The 26,350-nt window shown below is 33.6% G+C and overlaps 3 protein-coding genes across 14 annotated transcripts in view; 2 read left to right on the top strand and 1 right to left on the bottom strand.

Annotated features, from left to right (window-relative positions):
• Window positions 1–11,979, top strand: part of LOC126689460 (TMV resistance protein N-like) — a 97,925-nt gene extending 85,946 nt beyond the window's left edge. For 2 of the 5 annotated variants that reach the window (XM_050384658.1, XM_050384654.1), the window contains 4 exons: window positions 4,945–5,051; window positions 5,114–5,968; window positions 6,207–6,315; window positions 10,385–11,400. In XM_050384658.1, the coding sequence (XP_050240615.1) occupies window positions 4,945–5,051; window positions 5,114–5,887 (881 nt within the window). In that variant the 3' untranslated portion in view covers window positions 5,888–5,968; window positions 6,207–6,315; window positions 10,385–11,400. Of the gene's footprint in view, window positions 1–4,944; window positions 5,052–5,113; window positions 5,969–6,206; window positions 6,316–10,384; window positions 11,401–11,647 lie in introns of those variants that run through there. The other 3 variants (XM_050384655.1, XM_050384656.1, XM_050384657.1) reach the window with 3 other exon arrangements.
• The window catches only part of LOC126689465 (non-specific lipid transfer protein GPI-anchored 5-like), a 90,800-nt gene extending 75,448 nt beyond the window's left edge, over window positions 1–15,352 (bottom strand). For 2 of the 7 annotated variants that reach the window (XM_050384667.1, XM_050384665.1), the window contains exon 1: window positions 14,791–15,352. In XM_050384667.1, the coding sequence (XP_050240624.1) occupies window positions 14,791–15,013 (223 nt within the window). In that variant the 5' untranslated portion in view covers window positions 15,014–15,352. Of the gene's footprint in view, window positions 1–9,528; window positions 9,710–13,917; window positions 14,284–14,506; window positions 14,558–14,694 lie in introns of those variants that run through there. The other 5 variants (XM_050384671.1, XM_050384670.1, XM_050384669.1 and 2 more) reach the window with 5 other exon arrangements.
• LOC126689459 (disease resistance protein RUN1-like) lies at window positions 146–26,350 on the top strand. 2 transcript variants are annotated; one of them, XM_050384653.1, is made up of 7 exons: window positions 146–194; window positions 21,264–21,785; window positions 22,051–23,140; window positions 23,262–23,537; window positions 23,642–24,721; window positions 24,817–25,671; window positions 25,909–26,350. In XM_050384653.1, the coding sequence occupies exons 2-6, from the start codon at window positions 21,274–21,276 to the stop codon at window positions 25,588–25,590; spliced, it is 3,732 nt and encodes a 1,243-aa protein (XP_050240610.1). In that variant the 5' UTR covers window positions 146–194; window positions 21,264–21,273; the 3' UTR covers window positions 25,591–25,671; window positions 25,909–26,350. The 2 variants fall into 2 exon arrangements, with proteins under 2 accessions (XP_050240610.1, XP_050240609.1); XM_050384652.1 differs by lacking the exon at window positions 146–194 and adding an exon at window positions 19,689–19,897.

Genomic DNA, 26,350 nt, shown 5'->3' on the forward strand with positions numbered 1-26,350 from the left:
TAAACCGAGCCTCAGAGGCTCGATTTAGGGGCCCAAAATCGAGCCTCTGAGGCTCGAGTTGCTAGTTTCCCAATTTCTTTCAGAACCGGGCCAACTAACTGAATAGTTTCATCTTTATGGGTAATTACCCATTTTCGCCATCGTTTGAGCCTCTTCATCTACTCGACCTGGACAACCTCATCAGCACCCTCAAGGTCCTTTCTCTTCTCTTATGCAATGCTTGTGTGAATTCAGAATTCTCTGCTTTTGTTTTTATATTAAATTTGTGTATAGTTTTATTTGAATGATCAGAAAGTAGGGGGAAAGGAGAGGAAGAGAAAATTTATTTATTGAGTTTTACGTTTTTCAATTATTTTATAAGTCGGTTCTCCCTTCGTCAGCTCCGCTCATCACCGCCGGAGGTCGGTTCTCCGGCCATTAGCGGTGCGGTTCCTGGACTCGGTTCGATGCGGTGCATCGGTAGATAGACGTCCACAGCCACTAAGCCACAGATTTATGCCCATAACCACAGATCGACATCCTGAAAGCCAAAAAAAGCAGATCAACACCCACAATCATACATCCAAATATCTACACCCACAAATTGAGACCCAGTAACCCACAAAGATCAAAACCCACAAAACACAGAAAACATAGCTGAGATTGAAGCTTATGAGTGTTGGATATCGAAGATCCGAGTTTGAGGAGAGAGAAGAGATCGATGGCCGCGGCGGTTAGGGTTTGGTGAGAAAAGGGATCGGTTCGGTTCGGTTTTGCTTTGGTTTTTGTATTTCGTCTCCGAAGACTTCACCGCACCAGCGTCGGAGCAAGTTCCGATCTCCGCTTGCGGTGTTCGGCTTCATCTGTCGGTTCCTTTTTTGGCGCGGTTGCGTCGGTCGGTTTATGCACACCTCTGTGAGTCTGATGATTTCTCACCAGTGTTTTGCGTGTTGGGAGAAAGGGGGGAAAAACAGGAGAATTTTACTCATCTCCAAAAAAAAAAAAAAAAAACCTTATAGTTTGTCAAAATGCAATATAAATAGGACTTTATAGCTTGCCACCAAGAAGATAATCTTGCCTTTCTTTTCTTTTCCCGAACGTTGAAACCAATTGCTACAATTCTTCAAATTGTAAGTTATTACTTTTCTTGCACGCATCCATGTTTTTATTTCACCTTGAAATAAAGTATCCACAACAAATTGTTTTCCCTCTTTTCCAATTTATTTTTCTTCTAATTTTTTACTTCAGTTTTATATTTTAATGGAATGCACTTTTTATATAAATTGTGGTTCCAAGATATATTAGGACATGCTACGATTATTCCTTGGAAACAGATGATGGGGTTGAGAGTCGGTGAAAGGGAGGGAGGGAGTTTTGAATTCTGGGTTTATGTGGGCTTCAGCTTGGTGTGGGCTGGCTCTAGTGGTCAGTGAGTTCTGTGATTTGGACATGATAGGGGTCTGAGTTTTGGTATGTGCTAGTGTTGTGTGTTGGCAATGTATGTTAGCTTGGTACATTCCTGAATGTAACCTCTCTTTCTTTCTTCTTCTTCTTTTTTTTTTTTTTTAATATATTTTATTTTTTGCCAGCATATTTTTGATGGCTTCCATAAGCACTCAAAAAGAATCATCTTCCTCATCATTTTCATCTTCAACCTTACAATGGAAATATGATGTCTTTCTTAGTTTTAGAGGTGAGGATACCCGCAATGGTTTTACGGACCATCTATATGCTGCCTTGATACAGAAGGGCATTGTCACCTTTAGAGATGAGGAAAAACTTGAGAGAGGTAAATCCATTTCACCAGAGCTCTTGAAAGCAATAGAAGAATCCAAGTTTGCAATTGTCATTCTCTCAAGAAACTATGCATCTTCTTCATGGTGCTTGGATGAACTTTCAAAAATCATTGAATGCATGAAAGAGATAGGAACAACAGTTTGGCCAATTTTTTATGATGTGGATCCATCTAATGTGCGTAAACAAACCGGAAGTTTTGCCCAAGCCTTTGCTACACATGAGGAGCATTTCAAGGATCACATAGAAAAGGTGCAAACCTGGAGAGCTACTTTGAAAGAAGTGGCCAATCTTAAAGGTTGGCATTTACAGGATAGGTAATCAAAAGTGAAAATTTTCTTTCTTTTAAATATTCAAAACATACGCTTCTTGTCTTTAGTCTTGTTGTGAACCTTAGGCATACCTATATATGCATTCATGGTTCTTTCAATTTTGATTTGATCCAATTAATTTATATTTTCATATTTCTTTCAATTATGTCTTGAGCTAAGTTATTTAAAATTTTCCGGTTTTACTAGAGTAGAACTTTGGATTTCAACTGTTTTAAGCTCACCAAATGTCATACTCTCTCAATTGCAGGCCTGAGTCAAAATTTATCCAAAATATTGTGGGAGAGTTATGGCATAAATTGAGTTGTGCATTCTCAGAAGATATTGAAGACCTTGTAGGAATAGAATCTCGAGTGAAGAAATTGCAGTCATATTTGGCTATAGAGTTTAACGATATTCGCATTGTAGGGGTTTGGGGGATGGGGGGAATTGGTAAAACAACTCTTGCTAGAGTTGTTTCTCGTATGGTTGCTAAGAAATATGAAGGCTATTGTTTTCTTGATAATGTTAGGGAGGTTTGTGAAAAAGATGGTTTAGTTCCATTACAAGAACAACTTATTAGTCAAATTTTAAATGAAAATATCAATATACAAAATGTTGATGATGGGGTGTTCGTGATCAAGAATCGATTACGTGATAAAAGAATTCTTCTTGTTCTTGATGATGTAAATCAATTAGACCAGTTAAAAAAGTTAGCTGGGAAGCATAATTGGTTTGGTTTAGGTAGTAGAGTTATCATAACGACAAGGGATAAGCATTTACTACATATTCTTGAAGTAGATGAAATATACGAGATTGAAGGATTGAATGATGATGAAGCTCTTCATCTTTTGAGTTTGAAAGCTTTTCATAATGACCATCCTCCCAAAGATTATCTGAAGTTGTCAAAAGATGTTGTACAATATACTAAAGGTCTTCCTCTAGCTATTGAGATTTTGGGTTCCTTTTTGTTTGGTAGAACCATTAATCAATGGAAAAGTACATTAAGTAGGCCTATAGAATTTCCAGAACGAGAAATTCTGCAAGCACTTAAAATAAGTTATGATGGACTACATGAAATAGAGAAAAAAATATTTCTATATATTGCATGTTTCTTTAATCATAAGGACAAAGATAGTGTAGTAGAAAAACTAAATTATCTTGGCCTTTACCCTGATGTTGGATTAGAGGTTTTTGTTGACAAATCTCTCATAAAGATGAGTGACATTGAAGTGTGTATGCATGATTTAATACAAGAAATGGGCAGGAAAATAGTTCATGAAGAGAGCCCTGAAGAGCCTGGAAAGCGTAGCTGTCTGTGGTCATTTGAGGACATTAACAATGTTCTAACAAAAAATACGGTAAGTGGTTATTTAGAAAACTTGAGCACATACCCTATCATATTTTAAAAAAAGTTCAATTTAGAGTAGCTTTGGCAATCATACATTTTGCAATTCTCTAATCCCTTTTGTTCATGATTATTAGGGAACAGAAGCAATTCAAGCCATAGTCCTAAATCTGTGTGAATCGAAATAGGCATATTGGAATCCTGAATTTTTTTCAAAGATGCATCATCTTAAATTGCTCATAATTAATAATGTTCAACTTCTCCATGAACCTAAACATCTTCCTAATGGCTTAAGATTTATTGATTGGAGTGGATACCCTTCAAAGTCTTTGCCATTAAATTTCCAATCAAACGAGCTTATTGAACTTCACATGTGCAGTAGCTACATTAAGCAACTTTGGAAAGGTGCAAAGGTAATTTAAGTATACTTGTACAAATTTATTTTTAAGTTCCATTAAACTGTAAGGTTTTGTTGAAGTTAACTGTTTGTTTGTTTGTTTTTTTTTTTTTTTTTTTTTTTTTTTTTTTTTTGCTTTCAATAGTCTTTTGAGAGGTTGAAAATCATCCAAATGAACCAGTCTTCAAATCTTATAGAAACCCCTGATTTCACCAAAGTTCCAAATCTTGAGCAATTGGTCCTAGAAGATTGTATAAATATAACTGGGGTGCACCCATCAATTGGAGTTCATAAAAAGCTTACTCTTCTCAATTTAAAAGGCTGCAAAAACCTAAAATCTCTTCCGAACAAGTTTGAAATCGAGTCTCTTAATATTCTTATTCTTTCTGGTTGCTCAAAAGTAAGAAAAATCCCAGAATTCAGAGAAAATATGCAATGTGTATTGGAGCTTTACTTGGATGGAACTGCTATTACTAAACTACCCACATCAATTGGGTATTTGACTGGCCTTGCTTTATTGAATATAAGAGATTGCAAAAGTCTTACGTGTCTACCAAGCACCATTTTTAATTTGAAATTTCTTAAAAATGTGGATATTTTTGGATGCACAAAATTGGGGAGACTGCCAGAGAATTTGGGGAATGCAGAAAGTATAGAGAAGCTTGATTTGGGCCAAACTGCTATAAGACATGTGCCTTCTTCCATTGGTCTGCTAAAAAATCTTAAAGTGCTATCTTTCTATGGATGCAAGGGGTTGTCATCATCTAATAATTCATGGTATGAGCTCCTCACTTTTTATTTTATGCCAAGAAGTCCAGATCCTATGGGATTGTCCTCTATATTGGGTTTGTGTTCTTTGACTGAATTGAATCTTAGTGACTGCAATCTCAAGGCAATCCCCAATGATATTGGTTGCTTAAATTGTTTAGAAATGATGGACCTAACTGGAAATAGTTTTGTTTGCCTTCCTGAAAGCATCGATCAACTGTGTAAGTTGAGAGAAATGTTTTTGACGAATTGCACAAGTCTTCGATCGTTGCCAAAGATTCCGTTAAATATTGTTTCTATTAAGGGATATGGTTGTAGCTCATTGGAAACGGTACCAGATCTACTGAAACCTAATTATTTATGTGAGGCAGAGCTTGTTCTTTCAAATTGCAGTAGACTGGCTAACAATCAAGGTGTCATTGACATGTTTTTTGCAGTGATAAGAAAGCACCTTCAGGTCTCTCTCTCTCTCTTCTGTGTGTGTGTGTCTGTTATAACAACCTTCTTTGTATGTTTCAGGGACTTTCTTTTGACAATAGACATGACTTTCAAGATTTTGACAATAGATATGACTTTCAAGATTTTGACAATAAATGGTATTATGAAATCCTTATTCCTGGAAGTGTAATTCCAAAGTGGTTTAGCCATCAAAGCATGGGGGCTAAAGTGACTATAACAGTATCTTCTTATTTGTGTGACGAGTGGATGGGAATTGCTGTTTGCGTTGTATTTTGTTCACTTCCACATCACCAAATTGACCTGGAAGGTGTACTTGAGTGTTGGTTGATGGTCAATGGAAAATATATGTCTTGTGCACCAAGCATGATCACATTTGTTGCTTTATCAGATCATATTTGGCTACTTTATGTGCTTCGTCAACGCTACAAGGATGACGAGGTGGACGTAAAATTACTGAAGGAATGGGAAGCAAATGAATTCAAACAGATTGGTATTGAAATTGTTGCCAGTCCAGGCTTGGAGGTGAAGGAATGCGGGTTTCGTATGGTATACAAGAAAGACATAGAAGATCTCAACCAAACTATGGTTCAGAGCAGCAACACCAGCATCATTCCTTACGAGGACTTAGGTGTTCTCTATTATAATTTCGACAATTCGGTAGTGGTAGCGGAAGGCAACAAAGAAAAGCGAACCCGTGATGATTATGATGGGGTTGGAGCTAGTGGAGACGGAAGCTCCAATGATGTGCCACACCCAAAAAGGATTGAAAGGCTTGCAGAATTTAACAACCCTGGTAACTCTGATTGTGTGAAGTCAAGTGAGTACAAGGATTGAAGTGATGAGTTTAGTGAGTGGCGGGAATCTAGTGAAACTGAATTGGAATGTTGATGGAATTTGAAGGGTTCAAAATACTTTGTAAGTCAATGAATTATAATTAATTCCTATATTTTCTCTTGATTACTTGTATGTCATTGTCTTTTTTCTTTATCTCTAGTTTTGTTGATTGCGGCATTATCTTTCTTCCTTGAGGCTACTTGTTTAATATATATATATATATATATATAAATAGTTTTATAAAATAAACAATGATTATGGTAATTTTGGTTAAGTGATTTGTGTTAGTTGTTTGTTGTTGGTTTCCTCCTTGATGTAGGATTATTGGACTTGTTCATAAGGAGAAGCTATCACACAGCCAAGAGACAAGAAGACTAGTGCGGTCCATTGTATGCTTCTAATTTTCGCCTACTCTAATAGATTACAGGGTAAAATCTTCACTTTTGCTGCCTATATAATTCATCTTTTTAAAAAATTTTCAAAGCTTGAAAACAATATGTGTGCCACTGCAAACATCATAATCGGAATTAATTATTATGTTGTTACATATTATATATGAGAACTCGTGTATAGATCACAATTAGAATGATTAGTCTAGCTAGATGTAGCATCAAGCTTCATCGCTAAAGGTTTCCTACGGTTGTACTGATAACCTTCAACCAAAAAAACATTTCCTTTGGTTTGGTTTAAGAGAATGGACAATTATTCTATTATTGTTTTTTTTTTTTTTTTTTTTTTTTTGCTCTGAAATTTTTATTATTTTAATGTAGGATAACAAATTTTTTTTTGATAGGTGTAGGATACAATTTTAATAGTTCTTAAAATGATTTTTTTTTTTTTTGAGGAAAAGTTATTAAAATGATTTGTATCAGCATGTTTGAGGACTTTGTTATTAAAATGATTTGTAATTCTCATAATGTAACAAACTTTAAGATTACGCATAGTGAAGGTTCAAAATTTAACTTTCTTTTTATGAGGAATTAATGTAAATATGCAAAATTCCCTCATTGACCAAATCATTCAATCAAGTTCTTGATATATCCAATATCATCAACATTGTTCATAATTGATTGATCCATGGATCAACTGAAAAAATGATCTGCATCAACATAAGTTATGTTTTTGTCAATTTTCTTAAGCTATCATCATTAGGAACTTAAGCTTGTACCTATGTGTAAATAAATGTGTGATAACCAACAAAATTAAAAGCTCTCACAAGAGACAATCTTCAAAGCTAAAAGCATGCTGTTATTGTTAGACAATTTTCAATTTATATTCACCAAAATAATGTTATGAATGACTATATATTGCTTGATTGTTAGACTTAGACATGTTGCGATGATTCAATGATTTATCATAAGTTGAATATTGAATGGTAAGTAGTACTGAATAGCATTAGCCATGTGTTGCTTTTATTTTGCAATGTAAGTAAATCATCATTCACATCAATGTCCCCTGTAATACTTGTGTAGAAGCATTGGTGAGACCTTAATAATATTCAATCCCACTTAAAAACCATAGTCTTTTCCCTCTGCCCCATACATATATATATATATATATATATATATGATTTCGATCAAGTTTAAAGAAAACTAGTTGACCCACCCAATATTTTAGAACCACCCCCCTCCCCCCCCCCCCCCCAAATTTTAATTAGGACTTATTAATTTTAGTCTAAACACAATTAAAATGGAATTTACGTAATTAGCCAATTAATTAACCAAAGCACTCTACAATTGCATGGATAACCATAGGAACAAAAGCAATTGAGTAAAGGGAAAAATGAAAAGAAGATGCAAACCAAAAATAACACCCAATGTGTCAAAATAAAGAAAAACATTGGCCTGAAACATAATCAATCATCTTTTCTCCCTCTCAACTCATCATTATCCCTTCATTACTTTCCAAACTTACTTTTACACATTCTCCAACTTTTCCCCTCCCTTTTACCTTTTCATATCCTTACTATTATTTACCTTAATATCACTCTTCCTCAATCCTTTTATCTTTCTTCTATTTTTGGTTCTTATTATTCCTATCATTTTACTATAAATTTGCAACTCTCTTTCTCTCTCTCTCTCTCGCTCTCTCTCTCTCTCTCTCTCTCTCTCACATTTTTTGGTGGATTTTATTATTTTTCTTGTATCTCTACTTTAAGTTGATGAATTTTCCTGTTTTTTATAACTCTATTATAGGTTGATGTGATTTAGTTTTGTATTTTTAAGTTGTTATATTTTTTCTTTTCTTTGATTTCATAGATGTTATCTTATTGAATTATAAAGATAGTATATAAAAAATATAAAGTTATTTTATTACATAGTATGACTTAATTTGGTGTTTATTACTATATCTTTTATTTTTTTTCTATTTTTCTTCTCTCATATTCTTTCTCTCTTGATTTTAATTGATGAATAATTGTGTTTTTTAAAACTCTATTTTGAGTTAATACGTATTGATGTTGTATTTTTGAGTTCCCCATCAAAAGCAGCCTCTCTCCCCTCTTATAGCTTTGATTTGATTTTTCTTTGAGTTGCTACTTAGTTATTTTCGAAGTGATGATTGAATTTATATCAAAATACAATATTGATTATGCATTTGAGTGTGCCTATATTTGTGAGATATTAAGTGCAATTTTGTTATGATTTTTTATTATCATGATAATCTTCTTTAAGAGGATGAAGAATTTGAATAATTTTTTAAAAACTTAAAAAGTATAACATAATTTGAAGAATATGTACTACCTCGTAAAGGAATAATACCAATCAAACACACTCAAAATAATTGTATGATATTGTGGGGGTAAAAAACACAAAACTAAAGAACTAAACTTGGTTTAAGATCAACACAATTGATTTCTTAAAAATGGGAGGTAGAATTCCACAATGGAAAGATCAAATAGGTGGTTGAAGTTGAGAATAATTGAATTAAGATCTTGTATAAATGAAAAATGGTTTCCCGAGGTGCATAAAGGAGTTTGAAGGGGGAAATACAAGTTAAGACTCTTCTCACTTTCTCTCTCTTGTTCTTCCTCTAATTTTTCTGGATCCATTCTCCTATTGTCATCCTCTTCCTTTATAGCCATCTTCCTCCTCCTCTAGTTGTCTTGCTCTTAGAAAGATTTAGGGGGATACTTGTCCCATCAGCACCTCCTCCTACCATTTCTTGATCATGAAGATAGATTTTTAAGGGTGCTTTTACTGTTCAGGCCAGTCATTCAACATTTAACGTGATTGACATTAGTTAGGGAGAGTTTATTAATGCGGAGGTAATTGTCTTTGATATGAATACAGTAGGAAAAAAAGAACTTTGATCTGTACATAAATTTCGTTTTCTAGTGGCATTGCACACTTAAATACTAAAAATTGCTAAGGTTGATTTTTTTCAATGAAGAACTTCTAGAATCATTGCCTTCTGTTTTGGTCATTATCTTATTGCTTGATTGGTATTGGTTTATATGTTAGGTGTTGTATTACATATAACCTAGAAATCATCTTTATTAAGAAGGGAAAAAAACAAGATGTCTCCTCAGTAATAAAAATCCATATTAACCCCTAAAAGAGGCCACAAAAAATAAATATAAATGAACCCCACAACCTAAGGGAACCCTATAATAAATGAAGAATACAATAATAATCATCATAAATCAAGTAGGAATGTGGTGCTGCAGAAGGCAGGCTGACAAATGAGAAGATCAGTACGTTGTGAAGGTTGAAGCAACTGTTGCAGCACATATAAGGAAGAAGAGATGAGAAATCGACAACTTGATGGAACTTCCAGCTGATGTACTACCTTCTGTTGATGGCACGGTTTTAGATCCACTTCCTACACAAGTGAACATCAACACCAATGAACAAAGAAAATAAATAAATCCAATTATGTTTCATTGATGAGTATAAATTTAATAGAACTTGTTCAATGTCACTTATTTCTTAAGGTTCTTTGTAAGGATTGAACAATCATGATCAACAATCATGGATGTAAAAATTATGAAAAAATTGTGTTCGGAGAAGCCTGAAGTTATCATAATTGGTGATAGCAAGGTATGGACTTATGATCTCTACTACGTTCCAAAGTCCAAATGGTAAGATTTACAATAATATTAGGAAATATTAAACAAACACGATTTATCAAAGTATACACAGAACACACGACTCCACCTCCCATTCTGCACTGCCATAGATCTTGATATATAGACTTTTTAAATAATTCTCTAGTATATGTGTAGTCTCACATTGAATAATGATAAGAAGAATTAATAGTTTATATAACATCAATTGATTTTTTTATGTTTGCAGTGATTGAACCTTAAATCTCTTATTTAAGAATAAAAGACTTTACTCGTATAAATGAAACCAATTCTTCTAAAAATACTCCATACTCATAAATTGCCTTCAAATCATTCTTTTCTTACATGAAAATGCATATTAAATTAGGAAAGCAAAAGACTGCTAAGACACCTACAAAAGCATTTCTAACTAAATTTGAAAGGTGAAACAGGGAAATCAAGAATCAGCACCCGGAAATCCCACGAGGCTGATAAAGCTCATCCTCAAGGAAACCAATCTTTCCTCTTAGAGTCGGGCACTCCTGCATCATCATTTCACTTTCACTCTCTCTCCTTGCATTCTAGGCTAGAAGCTCCTGAACTTCAGCATGATGCCCCCTCTGACGTTCTTCGCCTCAAATACGAAGACGCTCAACCTCAGCTCTCAAGGCATCCCGCTCTGCTTTTGCCCCCTCAATTGCCTTCGGAGCTTCATCAAAGTATCTTCTGAGCGGACTTCGGCCTCAGTAGCATGATCACGAAGGGAAGATTAGGATGGCCCGGCAGCCTCGAGACGAGGAATGAAACATGGGTCCCTAGTGGCTCTCATTCAGCTCAAGACCAAACAAATAATCGACCCATCATTTCCCATCACCAGAGAAGGGAAGCTTGATTACCAAAGTCACCCCACCCAGTCTCGCAGAAAGAGTCGTGTTTGACTATCAAACAAAGAAATGCCTTAGGTGACTGTAAAACCAAAGCTGTAGCAAGTGAACGCAACAGTAAGGATGGCCACCGCCTTTGTTCCTGCAGAGCAATAAAGATCTAACAGTCTCACATAGTATGGCAGAAACAAACGACTGGGATGGCAATTGACGCACCAGATTTGCAACAACAAGGCCGATATAGTCCACTACAAACTATAGATGTTTGATACCTAATAAACTGTTTATTCAGATCATTGATTGTCTAAATCTATGATTCCTACATAGCCATAGGTGTTCCACGGAATTAGCTGATAGATTAGAATTTTGAAGGAGTGTGGATAAAAGTTTCTCTCTTAAAATTGGAATCATCATGGACTACCTAGCCGAATTGTAGGGAAGGTATGATATTTCAAATGATTTGGGATCTAGGGAACACATTTTAATTTTAGAATTGGACTCCACATTGGTAATTTCTAGGCAAACATCTTGTGGTATTCTTTTTTTGTTTTTTGTTAGTGTTTTCATTTGTTTTCTCATCTTTATTATTTGGTATTGAAAGAATTAAGCTGAATTCTTCCATGAAGAAGGATATGAGAAACATGGAAAAATCCTAGCATTTTTAAAAAAAAAATTTTAAAACCCGCTTTTCTTTCACTAATACTGAAAGGAAAAACACATAGGTTTCTTCTTCTTCTTTTATTTACTAAAAAAATTACCTTCTTTTGTCACAAGTGTGTATATATATTATTTATTTAAATATAATTTTGAATATATAGATTCTTTATTTAGGTAGTTTGGAAGATGAAGAAGAGGGTCCCATAGGCTTGAAGCTCTTCCGTTGAGAAACCGGATTGTGGGAGCTGAGTTGATTGAGGTTGAGGTTGTGGTTTGAGAGTTTTTTCCAAGGCGGCTTTAGCAGAAGCCGTGTGTTCTTCTTTCATGTGGTAGTCTCTGTAGCACTTGGAGCAAAGGTTCATGGTCGCCGGACTGCCTAAGAACCCACAGTTGTTGGCGCAGAGCATTGGCACTGATGGCTGGTAGCTTGTACCAGCGTCCTGCTCAGAGCTCATCTTTCTCTTCTCTCTCGGATCTCTCTCTCTCTCTCTGTTGAAAAGGAAAAATTAAGGGTTCATTTGATACGTGTTTAAACAACAAGTTTAAAATTTTTTTGAGAATACATGTAAATGAAAAAATATGTAAAAATACGTGTAATGTTGTATGAAAAATAAAAATACATATTTAAAATTATGTACCAAACAGCCCTTAGAATTTCTGAGAACGCTAGCGTTGTAGTGCGTGTGAATTTCAATGACTATCTTCGATTCTTTGTATAGTATAGTTTCCACAAGGTTTAAATTAAAGTTGTACACACAAGGGTGGGATTAAAAAAAAAAAAAAAAGAAGAGAAAGACCCAGTTGTCCCAAGGAGATTCGGCCTTTCGCCCGACCTCATGAAAAGCATCGTCTGGAACTTTGATATACTTTAAAATAACAAGAGAAAAAAACTTTAATACATTGAAGGAACGTTGATATAGTGTCAGAGCCTCAGAGGTTTGTCTCAGCTGCTAATCATTTTAAGATATTGAAAAGAACTTTGATATGAACATAGTAGAAAATAAAGAACTATGATATGTCTGTAAATTTTGTTTAGCCAGCGACACAATGCACGCTTAAATACCAAAGATTACTACGGTTGATTTTTTTTTGGCAAAAATGGCCCACTACCACTATTTAGCAAAAAAAATTAGTCATTTATTACTGTTTTGGAAATATGTAGGGGTGTATCACTTTTTTGAAACTCGAATTTATGAAACTCGAGTTTGCCGTAAAACTTGAGTTCCAAAAACTTGAGTTCTTTAAAAAAATATACTCTGAAAAATTTTGAAAATTTTTTATAGTACTCGAGTTTAGTTCCATAAACTCAAGTACCGTGGAAAACTCGATTTCCCCAAACTTAAGTATCCAAAAAGTGGTAGAAAGGAACGGTCCAACAAGTTTTGAGGCCTAAGGCGATATATTTAAATGGGGCATTTTTGTTATTAATTAAATAAGATTTAACTAGTTTTCAATATCATAATTTTTATATGAGTCATGTTAACGAGTGTCCTTAGGGCATTAGTTAACAATCCAATTAAAGAAATATTTTATGGAAAAAAAAAATTAATGTTTTGACAGTTTTTTTCATTTCCCATAAAAATAATGTCAAAACTTTCCTAAAATGGATTGTTAACCAATACCCTAAGGGCACTCGTTAGCATTTCCCTTTTTATATAACAAAAATGCATTCTTTTTATCTTGTAATATGTTTTTTTTTTTTTTTTTTTTGAAGAAATGCTAAAACTATAACAAATTTTACTAAAAAAAAATGTACAAATGTTGTAGCAATGAATGTAATTAATGATACTTCAAGAAGATAATAAACAAATATTTAAATGAAAGATGTTAGGGATATTATAAATTTTACAACATGATGCTTATAAAGATGTATCACTAAGTAATTTAAAAATGCATTTAATAGGTTGCTGATGTCTACAAATCATATTAATTGTCACATCAATTTGTATAAAGGTTTTAAAGTAAAATTTATAGTATTTATAATATTTTCCTATCTAAATTATTTCTTATAATTGGTGACACATATTTGTAAGCCTTATGTATTTAAAATTGTAATATCTCTAGCATCACTCAATTCTTTGATACTTTTTAAAAGTAGAAGAAAAATGTAAAACTAATTTTTTTTCCTATATTTTCCAAAAAAAAAAATTAAATATATATATATATATATCTCAATTTTTGCCCCAAAATTTGGGAGCCTTTCTCTAGTAGGGGGTCCTAGGCGATTGCCTAAGTGGCCTAAGCCTAGGGCCGGCCCTGGTGGTAAATCTCTACATATTTTTGAAACAGTAATAGATTGCAACATAATTTGTGAAAAGATGTTATTTGACTATTTTCAATGAAGAACTTCTGGAATCGTTGCCTTTCGATTTGGTCAGTTTTATTGTCTTATAACTTAATTGGTTTTTGTTTATACTTTATATGTTAGGTGTTTTATAACATAATTTACATATAACCCAGAAATCGTGTTTATTAAGAAGGGAAGAGAGCAAGATCAAGATGTCTCCTCAGTAATACAAAGTCATATCAACCCCTAAAGAGGCCACAAAAAATAAATATACATCAACCCCACAACCTAAGGGAACTCTTATAATAAATGAAGAATACAATAATAGTCATCATTAATCAAGAATAGGTAGGAATGTGGTGCTGCAAAAGGCAGGCTGACAAATGAGAAGATCAGTACGTTGTGAAGGTTGAAGCAATTGTTGCAGCACATATAAGGAAGAAGAGATGAGAAATCGAAAACTTGATGGAACTTCCAGCTGATGTACTACCTTCTGTTGATGGCACGGTTTTAGATCCACTTCCTACACAAGTGAACATCAACACCAATGAACAAAGAAAATAAATAAATCCAATGATGTTTCATTGATGAGTACAAATTTAATAGAACTTGTTCAATGTCACTTATTTCTTAAGGTTCTTTGCAAGGATTGAACTTTTTGAACCTAGAATTTGGTTTGTATAAGTCAAAATTTGACTGATCATGATAATTTTGCACAATTGAACAAATGATGAAGCAGTTTGTACCTGAGTCCGAAGATGTTGGTGATCCTGCAGGAGAGTTGGATGGTGAAGCAGCTGCCGATATTCAAAAGTTAAGTTAGCATAGATGAAAATGATGCTCGTTTATGAAAATTTTAAATCCATCCACAAGCTAAACAAGCAGTTTTGATGGGTAAATTACTAATTTTAACAGTTAAAATATGGGCTCTTACCATTACAGCTACTGAGAGGTGGGGTCTGAACATTACAAGCACCAGGCAAGGCTAGAGCCTGAGTTTGGTTGATGTTGATCCCCAGTGAGGAGCTACCTCCATTAAGGACTTGGCACAAGCATTGTGGTTGTGAGCGGACTACACTAGCAAGCTGTGAGCAGCAGCCTGAAGATGGGGTTGAGGTGTTGCCAGTAATGTAGTTAAGGCATGGTGACATACTGATGATCACATTTGTACAACTCGATTGAGCCGAAGCTCCTGCCCAGAGCATAGTCACCAAGACTAGGACCAGACCCATCTCCATTTTTGTATAAGCCATTGGAATTGGATGCTCTCAAATTCAAATATAAGCTGGAAATGCCTGTGGATTTCTGTGATCTTGTAGCACTTAACTGACTTAAGTTTTGATTAGTTTGGTGGAGAAGGGGAAAGATGTATAGGTTTTTGTAGGGAAATCAATCAAGATAGAGACAAATGAATGATGGGTTATGTGGCTCAACAACTTATCCTACTTTCTAACAGGTTTCTAACGCGTGGTACTTGGCATTTGGCATGCTTAAAAGTCTGTGTTTAGACCTGGAGACTTGGAATCTTCTTCTGTAGTTTAGCTTTAGGAAGAAAATATTAATTTTTGAAGTTCGGTTATGTAGGTGACTGACTGACTTTTATTATTTGGCAAGGGGCTATTAAGAACTTTCAAGGATTTCAAAGCTGGAGTCTTTAGACACCTGTTTTGAGAAGAAACTAGAAAGCATAACGTGTTTCTGACTCCACCTTCACTAGAATTGGCTCTATACCTCTAATCTTTGAGAATCTGAACTTATAGGGTAGATAGAAAGCAGAAATTTCCTATAGAAAAATAAAAAGGGGATACATGATGTAACATAGGTATTGAGCATTGGAGGAGTTTGATACTTCCCTGATAATGACATACCTTAATGTTTCTTTGCTTCGAGCATAAGAAAATTGACTTGGCTAAAGATTGCTATTTGTGATTGAGTGACATCTGTCTAGGGAGCATGTCAGCAACTCTATCAAATGTATTTTTCCTCATAGAATTTTGTGCTTTGTTCGGTTGGCAAAAATGTTATAATAGCTTCATGGGGACCCTGACCATTATTTGGTATCATGTTCCTTCCAGACTCTAGTATGGGGCTAGCTTTGTTGTGAAAGTTGAGGGCATCACTACCTTAAAACAACCCCTTTGATTCCAATGAGTTTTGAGAAAAAATAACCTTCAAAGGGAGGAAAATTCCATTTACATTAACCATTGATAAAACCATTTACAAGTACTTTTTAGTCACATGACTTATTTAGTTATTCATGTGCTTTTTTTTTTTTTTTCCCTAAATATAAGTATAATCCTTATATTTTTAAAACTTGAATTTTTTTTCTTTCCAAATAGAAGTATAATCCTTATATTTTTTAAACTTGAATTTTAAGGTAATATTTTGAATATTTATCATTTTTGTTACTTTTATAAGGGAGTAATACTATAGCCACAAACTATTTTACAACATTTTATTGGTTTTCATCTAGATTCACCATTAATATCACTTTTTCATTTACCAATAATTACTCACCATAACTATAGTTTGTAAATTTTTTTGTAAAATATTTTGTATCTCTAGCATTATTCTTTTTAAGGTTCATATCTCTAAATTTTCATACTTTTTAACCCCAAAATTGAGAGGGAGAAAAAAAAAATTTTGAGCAAAAATTGAAAAAGACAACTTACAAAAAGAATCAATTTAAGGCGTAATTAGTCTAAAATGGACCAAACCGAATTGGGCCAAAATGGGCCAAATGGTTCATTTGTTCAACTTCGGTCCATTTGTTTCATACGGTCCACACTGGTCCTTTCCATCTGTTTCGGTCCATTCAGTCCACATCAGTCGATTCGGTCCTTCTCAGTCCATTCAGTCCATTTTGGTCCAAAAATTCTTTAAAAAAAAAAGTTTTGGACTCAAATGTCCATCTTTTTTCTTAATTTTTGGGTTGAAAAGTATGGATTTTTTTTTTTATTTGGATAAAAATCTTAGTTTTGGGATAAAAATTACAAACAAAATATTTATTAAAAATTAGCTTAAAATGATAAATATTTAAAGGGGGAATTTCACTTTGTCCATCTGTGGTTTGCTTGAAAAATACTTTACCTACTTGTGGTTTAAAAATTTACACTTTACCCACCTAAGGTAAACTCTGTCTGTCTTCAGTTACCCACATTTGTTAAAAACATGGATAAATTTGTATTTTTGCTACCATTTTATATTTCTCTCCTCTCAAAACATATAAAACTTAAAAAATCAAGAGAAAAAAAGATCTAAAAGCTAGGTTTTGTAAAAATTAAAATCTATCATATTTTTTTTGTAATCCAAAAACCTTAGTTTTTATTAATAAATCATAGTTAGACTATATATTAACATATAACACTACAAATTCCAATTGCAACATAAAAATCTTGATAAAGGTATGGCTTTGTTAACTTCTCATTCTTTTTTAGGTTATTTAATCTTTTACATTTCGCATTCTAACAATTTTTTTTTCCACTTTGAAGTTATTTTCTATTTCCTTTGATAAATAAAATAGTTTATTTTAACTTTGTTGTTGATGTTCTTCATAGATATAAAGTCACCGAAAAGTTCAACAAAATTTTGAAGCCAAGAGAGAGAGAGAGACATGGAATTCATGAGCTTCCCTTCTCTTGATTCTGAAGGAGTTGTATTTAAAAATTTAATTTTTTAATTAGCTATAAAAGGAGAGCCACAAAGCTTCCCACATCATTTATCTTAATGCAAATGGAGTTATATACACACACATAAAAACTATGTATTTAAAGGGAAAAAACATTCTAATCAAATTTAGACACAATTAATAGAGGACCAAGTAAAATAACAACAAAAAACTTTCATATATAATAATAATAAATTTTCTCTCAAATAAATAGTGTTTTTGTTTCCCATAACATGTCTACTTATAATATTTATAACTTATAATATTGAATAAAAAAATCATGCGAAGCACAGGCCAGTAACTAGTATACATTTAAAAGCTGAAGTGTAATATTTATTATTGCTATATTCCAGTTAAGTCATATTATTACCATGTCACAATTTTTTTTTGGGTTTCTACTTCACACATTCTCTATAATCAATCATCTTTTATCTCTCTCTCTCTCTCTCTCTCAATTCATCATCTTCGCATTACTAATTTTTCAACTTATTTTTACACATTCTCCAACTTTCCCCTTTCTTTTTACTTTTTCATATTCCCACTACTATTTACTTTAATGTCACCATTTCTCTATCCCTTTATCTTCATTTTATTTCTGCCTCTTCTTATTCTTGTCCTTTTACTATAAATTTGCAATTCTCTCTCTCATTCTATGTATAGTTTTCTCACACACAAAAAATTATTTCTCTCTCTCTTTCTCGCTCATTTTTTTTTCCAATATTTTTCTTACATCTCAACTTTAAGTTGATGAATTTTTTATTTATTTTTTAACTCAACTTTAGGTTGATGTGATTTAGTTTTGTATTTTTAAGTTGTTATATTTTTATTTTCTTTGATTTCATAGATGTTATTTTATTGAGTTATAAAGATAGTATATAAGAAATATAATGTTATTTTATTAAATAGCATGACTTGGATAATTTGATATTTATCACTCTATCTTTTATTTTTATTATTTTTCTTTTCATCTTATTTTCTATAAATTTGTTATTTTCTCTTTTATTCTTTCTTGAAAAAGTGATTATTCTTTTTCTTTTGATTTTATATTCTTCCTTGAAAGTCTACTTTAAGTTGAAGAATCATTGTATTTTTTAAAACTCTATTTGGGTTAATACACATTAGTGTTGTATTTTTGAGTTCCCCATTACAAGTAGTCTTTCTCCCCTCTTATAGCTTTGATTTGATATTTGTTTGAGTTAATACTTAGTTATTTTTGAAGTGATAATTGAATTTATATCAAAATACAATATTGATTATGCATTTGAGTGTGCCTATATTTGTATAATATTAAGTGCAATTTTGTCATGATTTTTTATTATCATGATAATCCCCTTTAAGAGGATGATGAATTTGAATAATTTATTTGAACTATTTACCATAGGCAGTGTAATTGTTTTTTACCATGTGAGGTTTAATTTGGATGGGGTTTAATTTACTTGAGTTAAATTTAATTAGGTTGGGTGGAGATTCCCTAGTTTTATTTTACTCGGTTTGGATAGGGGGCATTTTTAGTATTTTGTTATTAACTGGGGGTATTTTAGACTTAGGATAAAGATATATTCCAAGAATTAAAAGATACCATTGATTTAATTGATAAAGTAACCGATTGAGAGTATTTATTCCTTTTCCAAATATAGTTAATTGGTTTCAAAGTTGGGTTTAGGTAAGGAGTGCCCTTAGGGCATTTATTGATGGATTATTTTAAAAAAATTAATATCACTTTTATAGAAAATATAAAAAGTGGTAAAAAAAATCAGTTTCTTTTTCCTTTTTTCATACAAAATTTCTAAAAATAGTTCTTAAATCAATATCCTTATGGTATTCGTTAATTTTTCTTTTAAAAAAAAAAAATTGTGAATTAAAAAAGAATAATGTTACATATACAAACTATTTTACAATATTTTTATAAATGATTGATGTTACCAGCTTCTTATTGATTTTTATCTAGATCAATTTTTAACATTACTTTTTTATTTACCAATAATCACTCATTATATCAGTTTGAAATTTTTTTTTTTTATAAAAAAGTTTATATTTCTAACATTACTTTTTTAAAAAAAAAATTGGAGAAAGTATCATTTTTTTCCCCCCTAAAAACACTTTATGATAAAGTTATAAAAATCGTGAAAAGCATAATAATAATAAAATTATAATTTTGATATTTTTTTTGGAGTGGAGTAACTATCAAAATCAAAGAGAGTTCAATTATCCGGTCCCAACGGCAACGAGTGGACTAAAGAGGGTGAATCAGGAAACTGGAACTTTCCTTTAACTCTCTAACACGAACAGAACCCCACACTACATTTAAAGCGAGTCACCATTACCGTCCACAAGTTCTCTATAACATACACTTTGTGATCTCTATTATTTTCTATTTTTTCAAACTGAGCACACACAAAGTTCTTTTGCGGCCAATCGTTTTGAGCCTCTTCATCTACTCGACCTGGACAACCTCATCAGCACCCTCAAGGTCCTCTCTCTTCTCTTATGCAATGCTTGTGTGAATTCAGAATTCTCTGCTTTTGTTTTTATATTTAATTTGTGCATAATTTTATTTGAATGATCAGAAAGCAGGGGGAAAGGAGAGGAACAGAAAATTTATATTGAGTTTTTGTGTTTTTCAATTATTTTATGAGTCGGTTCTCCCTTCGTCAGCTCCTCTCATCACCGCCGGAGGTCGGTTCTCCGGCCTCCAGCGGTGCGGTTCCTGGACTCGGTTCGATGCGGTGCATCGGTAGATCGACGTCCACAGCCACTAAGCCACAGATTGATAGCCACAACCACAGATCGACACCCTGAAATCCAAAAAAAGCAGATTAACACCCACAATCATACATCCAAATATCTACACCCACAAATTGAGACCCAGTAACCCACAAAACACAGAAAACTTAGCTGAGATTGAAGCTTATGAGTGTTGGGTATCGAAGATCCGAGTTTGAGGAGAGAGAAGAGATCGATGGCGGCGGCGGTTAGGGTTTGGTGAGAGAAGGGATCGGGTCGGTTTTGCTTTTGTTTGGTTTTTGTATTTCGTCTCCGACGACTTCGCCGCACCAGCGTCGGAGCAAGTCCCGATCTCCGCTTGCGGTGTTCGGCTTCATCTGTGGGTTCCTTTTTTGGTGCGGTTGCGTCGGTCGGTTTATGCACACCTCTGTGAGTCTGATGATTTCTCACCAGTGTTTTGCGTGTCGGGAGAAAGGGAAAAAAATCAGGAGAGAATAAAGCAATATCAATAGAACTTTACTCATCTCCAAAAAAAAAAAATATATATATATATATATATAACTTTATTGTTTGTCAAAATGCAATATAAATAGGACTTTATAGCTGACCACTAAGAAGATAATCTTGCCTTTCTTTTCTTTTCCCGAACGTTGAAAACAATTGCCACAATTCTTCAAATTGTAAGTTATTACTTTTCTTGCACGCATCCATGTTTTTATTTCCCCTTGAAATAAAATATCCACAACAAATTGTTTTCCCTCTTCTCCAATTTATTTTTCTTCTAATTTTTTACTTCAGTTTTATATTTTAATGGAATGCACTTTTTATATAAATTATGGTTCCAAGATATATTAGGACATGCTACGATTATTCCTTGGAAACAGATGATGGGGTAGAGAGTTGGTGAAAGGGAGGGAGGGAGTTTTGAGTTCTTGGTTTATGTGGGCTGGCTCTAGTGGTCAGTGAGTTCTGTGATTTGGACATGATAGGGGTCTGAGTTTTGGTATGTGCTAGTGTTGTGTGTTGGCAATGTATGTTAGCTTGGTACATTCCTGAATGTAACCTCTCTTTTCTTCTTTTTTATTTTTTTAATATATTTTATTTTTTGCCAGCATATTTTCGATGGCTTCCATAAGCACTCAAAAAGACTCATCTTCCTCATCATTTTCGTCTTCAATCCCACAATGGAAATATGATGTCTTTCTCAGCTTTAGAGGTGAGGATACCCGTAATGGTTTTACAGACCATCTATATGCTGCCTTGATACAGAAGGGCATTGTCACCTTTAGAGATGAGGAAAAACTTGAGAGAGGTAAATCCATTTCACCAGAGCTCTTGAAAGCAATAGAAGAATCCAAGTTTGCAATTGTCATTATCTCAAGAAACTATGCATCTTCTTCATGGTGCTTGGATGAACTTGCAAAAATCATTGAATGCATGAAAGAGATAGGAACAACAGTTTGGCCAATTTTTTATGATGTGGATCCATCTAATGTGCGTAAACAAACGGGAAGTTTTGCCCAAGCCTTTGCTACACATGAGGAGCGTTTCAAGGATCACATAGAGAAGGTGCAAACCTGGAGAGCTACTTTGAAAGAAGTGGCCAATCTTAAAGGGTGGCATTTACAGGATAGGTAATCAAATATGAAATTATTTTTCTTTCTTTTAAATATTCAAAACATATGCTTCTTATCTTTAGTCTTGTTGTGAACCTTAGGCATACCTATACACGCATTCATGGTTCTTTCAATTTTGATTTGATCCAATTAATTTATATTTTCATATTTCTTTCAATTATGTCTTGAGCAAACTTATTTAAATTTTTCCGGTTTTACTAGAGTAGAACTTTGGATTTCAACTGTTTTAAGCTCACCAAATGTCATACTCTCTCAATTGCAGGCCTGAGTCAATATTTATCCAAAATATTGTGGGAGAGTTATGGCATAAATTGAGTTGTGCATTCTCAGAAGATATTGAAGACCTTGTAGGAATAGAATCTCGAGTGAAAAAATTGGAGTCATATTTGGCTATAGAGTTTAACGATATTCGCATTGTAGGGGTTTGGGGGATGGGGGGAATTGGTAAAACAACTCTTGCTAGAGTTGTTTCTCGTATGGTTGCTAAGAAATACGAAGGCTATTGTTTTCTTGCTAATGTTAGGGAGGTTTGTGAAAAAGATGGTTTAGTTTCATTACAAGAACAACTTATTAGTCAAATTTTAAATGAAAATATCAATATACAAAATGTTGATGATGGGGTGTACGTGATCAAGAATCGATTACGTGATAAAAGAATTCTTCTTGTTCTTGATGATGTAAATCAATTAGACCAGTTAAAAAAGTTAGCTGGGAAGCATAATTGGTTTGGTTTAGGTAGTAGAGTTATCATAACAACAAGGGATAAGCACTTACTACATATTCTTGAAGTAGATGAAATATACGAAATTGAAGGATTGAATGATGATGAAGCTCTTCATCTTTTGAGTTTGAAAGCTTTTCATAATGACCATCCTCCCAAAGATTATCTGGAGTTGTCTAAAGATGTTGTACAATATACTAAAGGTCTTCCTCTAGCTATTGAGATTTTGGGTTCCTTTTTGTTTGGTAGAAGCATTAATCAATGGAAAAGTCTATTAAGTAGGCCAACAGAATTTCCTGAACATGAAATTCTGCAAGCACTTAAAATAAGTTATGATGGATTACATGAAACAGAGAAAAAAATATTTCTATATATTGCATGTTTCTTTAATCATAAGGACAAAGATAGTGTAGTAGAAAAACTAAATTATCTTGGCCTTTATCCGGATGTTGGATTAGAGGATCTTGTTGACAAATCTCTCATAAAGATGAGTGACATTGAAGTGTGTGTGCATGATTTACTACAAGAAATGGGCAGGAAAATAGTTTATGAAGAGAGCCCTGAAGAGCCTGGAAAGCGTAGTAGTCTGTGGTCATTTGAGGACATTAACAATGTTCTAACAAAAAATACGGTAGGTTATTTAGAAAACTTGAGCACATACCCTCTCATATTTTTAAAAAAGTTCAACTTAGAGTAGCTTTGGCGATCGTACATTTTGCAATTCTCTAATTCCTTTTGTTCATGATTATTAGGGAACAGAAGCAATTCAAGCCATAGTCCTAAAGCTGCGTGAATCGAAAGAGGCAGATTGGAATCCTGAATCTTTTTCAAAGATGCATCATCTTAAATTGCTCATAATTAATAATGTTCAACTTCTTCATGAACCCAAACATCTTCCTAATGGCTTAAGATTTATTGATTGGAGTGGATACCCTTCAAAGTCTTTGCCATTAAATTTCCAATCAAACGAGCTTATTGAACTTCACATGTGCAATAGCTACATTGAACAACTTTGGAAAGGAGCAAAGGTAATTTAAGTACACTTGTACAAATTTATATTTAAGTTCCATTAAACTGTAAGGTTTTGTTGAAGCTAACTCTTTTATTTTTATTTTTTTTTTCCTTTCAATAGTCTTTTGAGAGGTTGAAAATCATCCAAATGAACCAGTCTTCAAATCTTATAGAAACCCCTGATTTCACCAAAGTTCCAAATCTTGAGCAATTGGTCCTAGAAGATTGTATAAATATAACTGGGGTGCACCCATCAATTGGAGTTCATAAAAAGCTTACTCTTCTCAATTTAAAAGGCTGCAAAAACCTAAAAACTCTTCCGAACAAGTTTGAAATCGAGTCTCTTAATATTCTTATTCTTTCTGGTTGCTCAAAAGTAAGAAAAATCCCAGAATTCAGAGAAAATATGCAATGTGTATTGGAGCTTTACTTGGATGGAACTGCTATTACTAAACTACCCACATCAATTGGGTATTTGACTGGCCTTGCTTTATTGAATATAAGAGATTGCAAAAGTCTTACGTGTCTACCAAGCACCATTTTTAATTTGAAATTTCTTAAAAATGTGGATATTTTTGGATGCACAAAATTGGGGAGACTGCCAGAGAATTTGGGGAATGCAGAAAGTATAGAGAAGCTTGATTTGGGCCAAACTGCTATAAGACATGTGCCTTCTTCCATTGTTCTCCTAAAAAATCTTAAAGTGCTATCTTTCTATGGATGCAAGGGGTTGTCATCATCTAATAATTCATGGTATGAGCTCCTCACTTTTTATTTTATGTCAAGAAGTCCAGATCCTATGGGATTGTCCTCTCTATTGGGTTTGTGTTCATTGACTGAATTGAATCTTAGTGATTGCAATCTCAAGGCAATCCCCAATGATGTTGGTTGCTTAAATTGTTTAGAAACAATGGACCTAAGTGGAAATACTTTTGTTTGCCTTCCTGAAAGCATCGGTCAACTATGTAAGTTGAGAGAAATGTTTTTGACAAATTGCACAAGTCTTCAATCATTGCCAAAGATTCCATTAAATATTGTTTCTATTAGGGGATATGGTTGTGTCTCATTGGAAACAGTACCAGATCTACTGAAACCTAATTATTTATGTGAGGCAGAGCTTGTTCTTTCAAATTGCAGTAGATTGGCTAACAATCAAGGTGTCATTGACATGTTTTTTGCAGTGATAAGAAAGCACCTTCAGGTCTCTCTCTCTCTCTCTCTCTCTCTCTCTCTCTCTCTCTCTTCTGTGTGTGTGTGTTTGTTATAAGTTATAACAACCTTCTCTGTATGTTTCAGGGATTTTCTTTTGACAATAGACATGACTTTCAAGATTTTGACAATAGACATGACTTTCAAGATTTTGACAATAAATGGTATTATGAAATCCTTATTCCTGGAAGTGTAATTCCGAAGTGGTTTAGCCATCAAAGCATGGGGGCTAAAGTGACTATAACAGTATCTTCTTATTTGTGTGACGAGTGGATGGGAATTGCTGTTTGTGTTGTATTTTGTTCACTTCCACATCACCAAATTGACCTGGAAGGTGTACTTGAGTGTTGGTTGATGGTCAACGGAAAATATATGTCTTGTGCACCAAGCATGATCACATTTGTTGCTTTATCAGATCATATTTGGCTACTTTATGTGCTTCGTCAACGTTACAAGGATGACGAGGTGGACGTAAAATTACTGAAGGAATGGGAAGCAAATGAATTCAAACAAATTGGTATTGAAATTGTTGCTAGTCCAGGCTTGGAGGTGAAGGAATGCGGATTCCGTATGGTATACAAGAAAGACATAAAAGATCTCAACCAAACTATGGCTCAGAGTAGCAACACCAGCATCATTCCTTATGGGGACTTAGGTGTTCTCCGTTATAATTTCGACAATTCGGTAGTGGTAGCAGAAGGCAACCAAGAAAAGCGAACCCGTGATAATTATGATGGGGTTGGAGCTAGTGGAGACGGAAGCTCCAATGATGTGCCGCACCCAAAAAGGATTGAAAGGCTTGCAGAATTTAACAACCATGATAACTCTGATTGTGCGAAGTCAAGTGGGTACAAGGATTGAAGTGATGAGTTTATTGAGTGGCGGGAATCTAGTGAAACTGATTTGGAATGTTGATGGAATTTGAAGGGTTCAAAATACTTTGTAAGTCAATGAATTATAATTAATTCCTATATTTTCTCTTGATTACTTGTATGTTATTGTCTTTTTTCTTTATCTCTAGTTTTGTTGATTGCTGCATTATCTTTCTTCCTTGAGGCTACTCATTTAACATTAAAAAAAAAAAAAAAAACATAGTTTTATAAAATAAACAATGATTATGGTAATTTTGGTTCAGTGATTTGTGTTAGTTGTTTTGTGTTGGTTTCCTCCTTGATGTAGGATTATTGGACTCGTTCATAAGGAGAAAATATCACACAGCCAAGAGACAAGAAGACTAGTGCGGTCCATTGTACGCTTCTAATTTTCACCTACTCTAATAGATTACAGGGTAAAATCTGCACTTTTGCTGCCTATATAATTCATCTTTTTAAAATTTTTTCAAAGTTCAAAAACAATATATGTATGCCACTGCAAACATTATAATTGGAATTAATTATTATGTCGTTACATATTATATATGAGAACTTGTGTATAGATCACAATTAGAATGATTAGTCTAGCTAGATGTAGCATCAAGCTTCCTCGCTAAAGGTTTCCTACGGTTTTGTACCGATAACCTTCAACCAAAAAAACTTTTCTTTTGGTTTGGTTTTAGAGAATGGACAATTATTCTATTATTATTATTATTTTTTTTTGCTCTGAAATTTTTATTATTTTAATG

This window comes from Quercus robur, chromosome 6 (genome assembly GCF_932294415.1).
Source record: "Quercus robur chromosome 6, dhQueRobu3.1, whole genome shotgun sequence".
NCBI classification, from domain to species: domain Eukaryota; kingdom Viridiplantae; phylum Streptophyta; class Magnoliopsida; order Fagales; family Fagaceae; genus Quercus; species Quercus robur.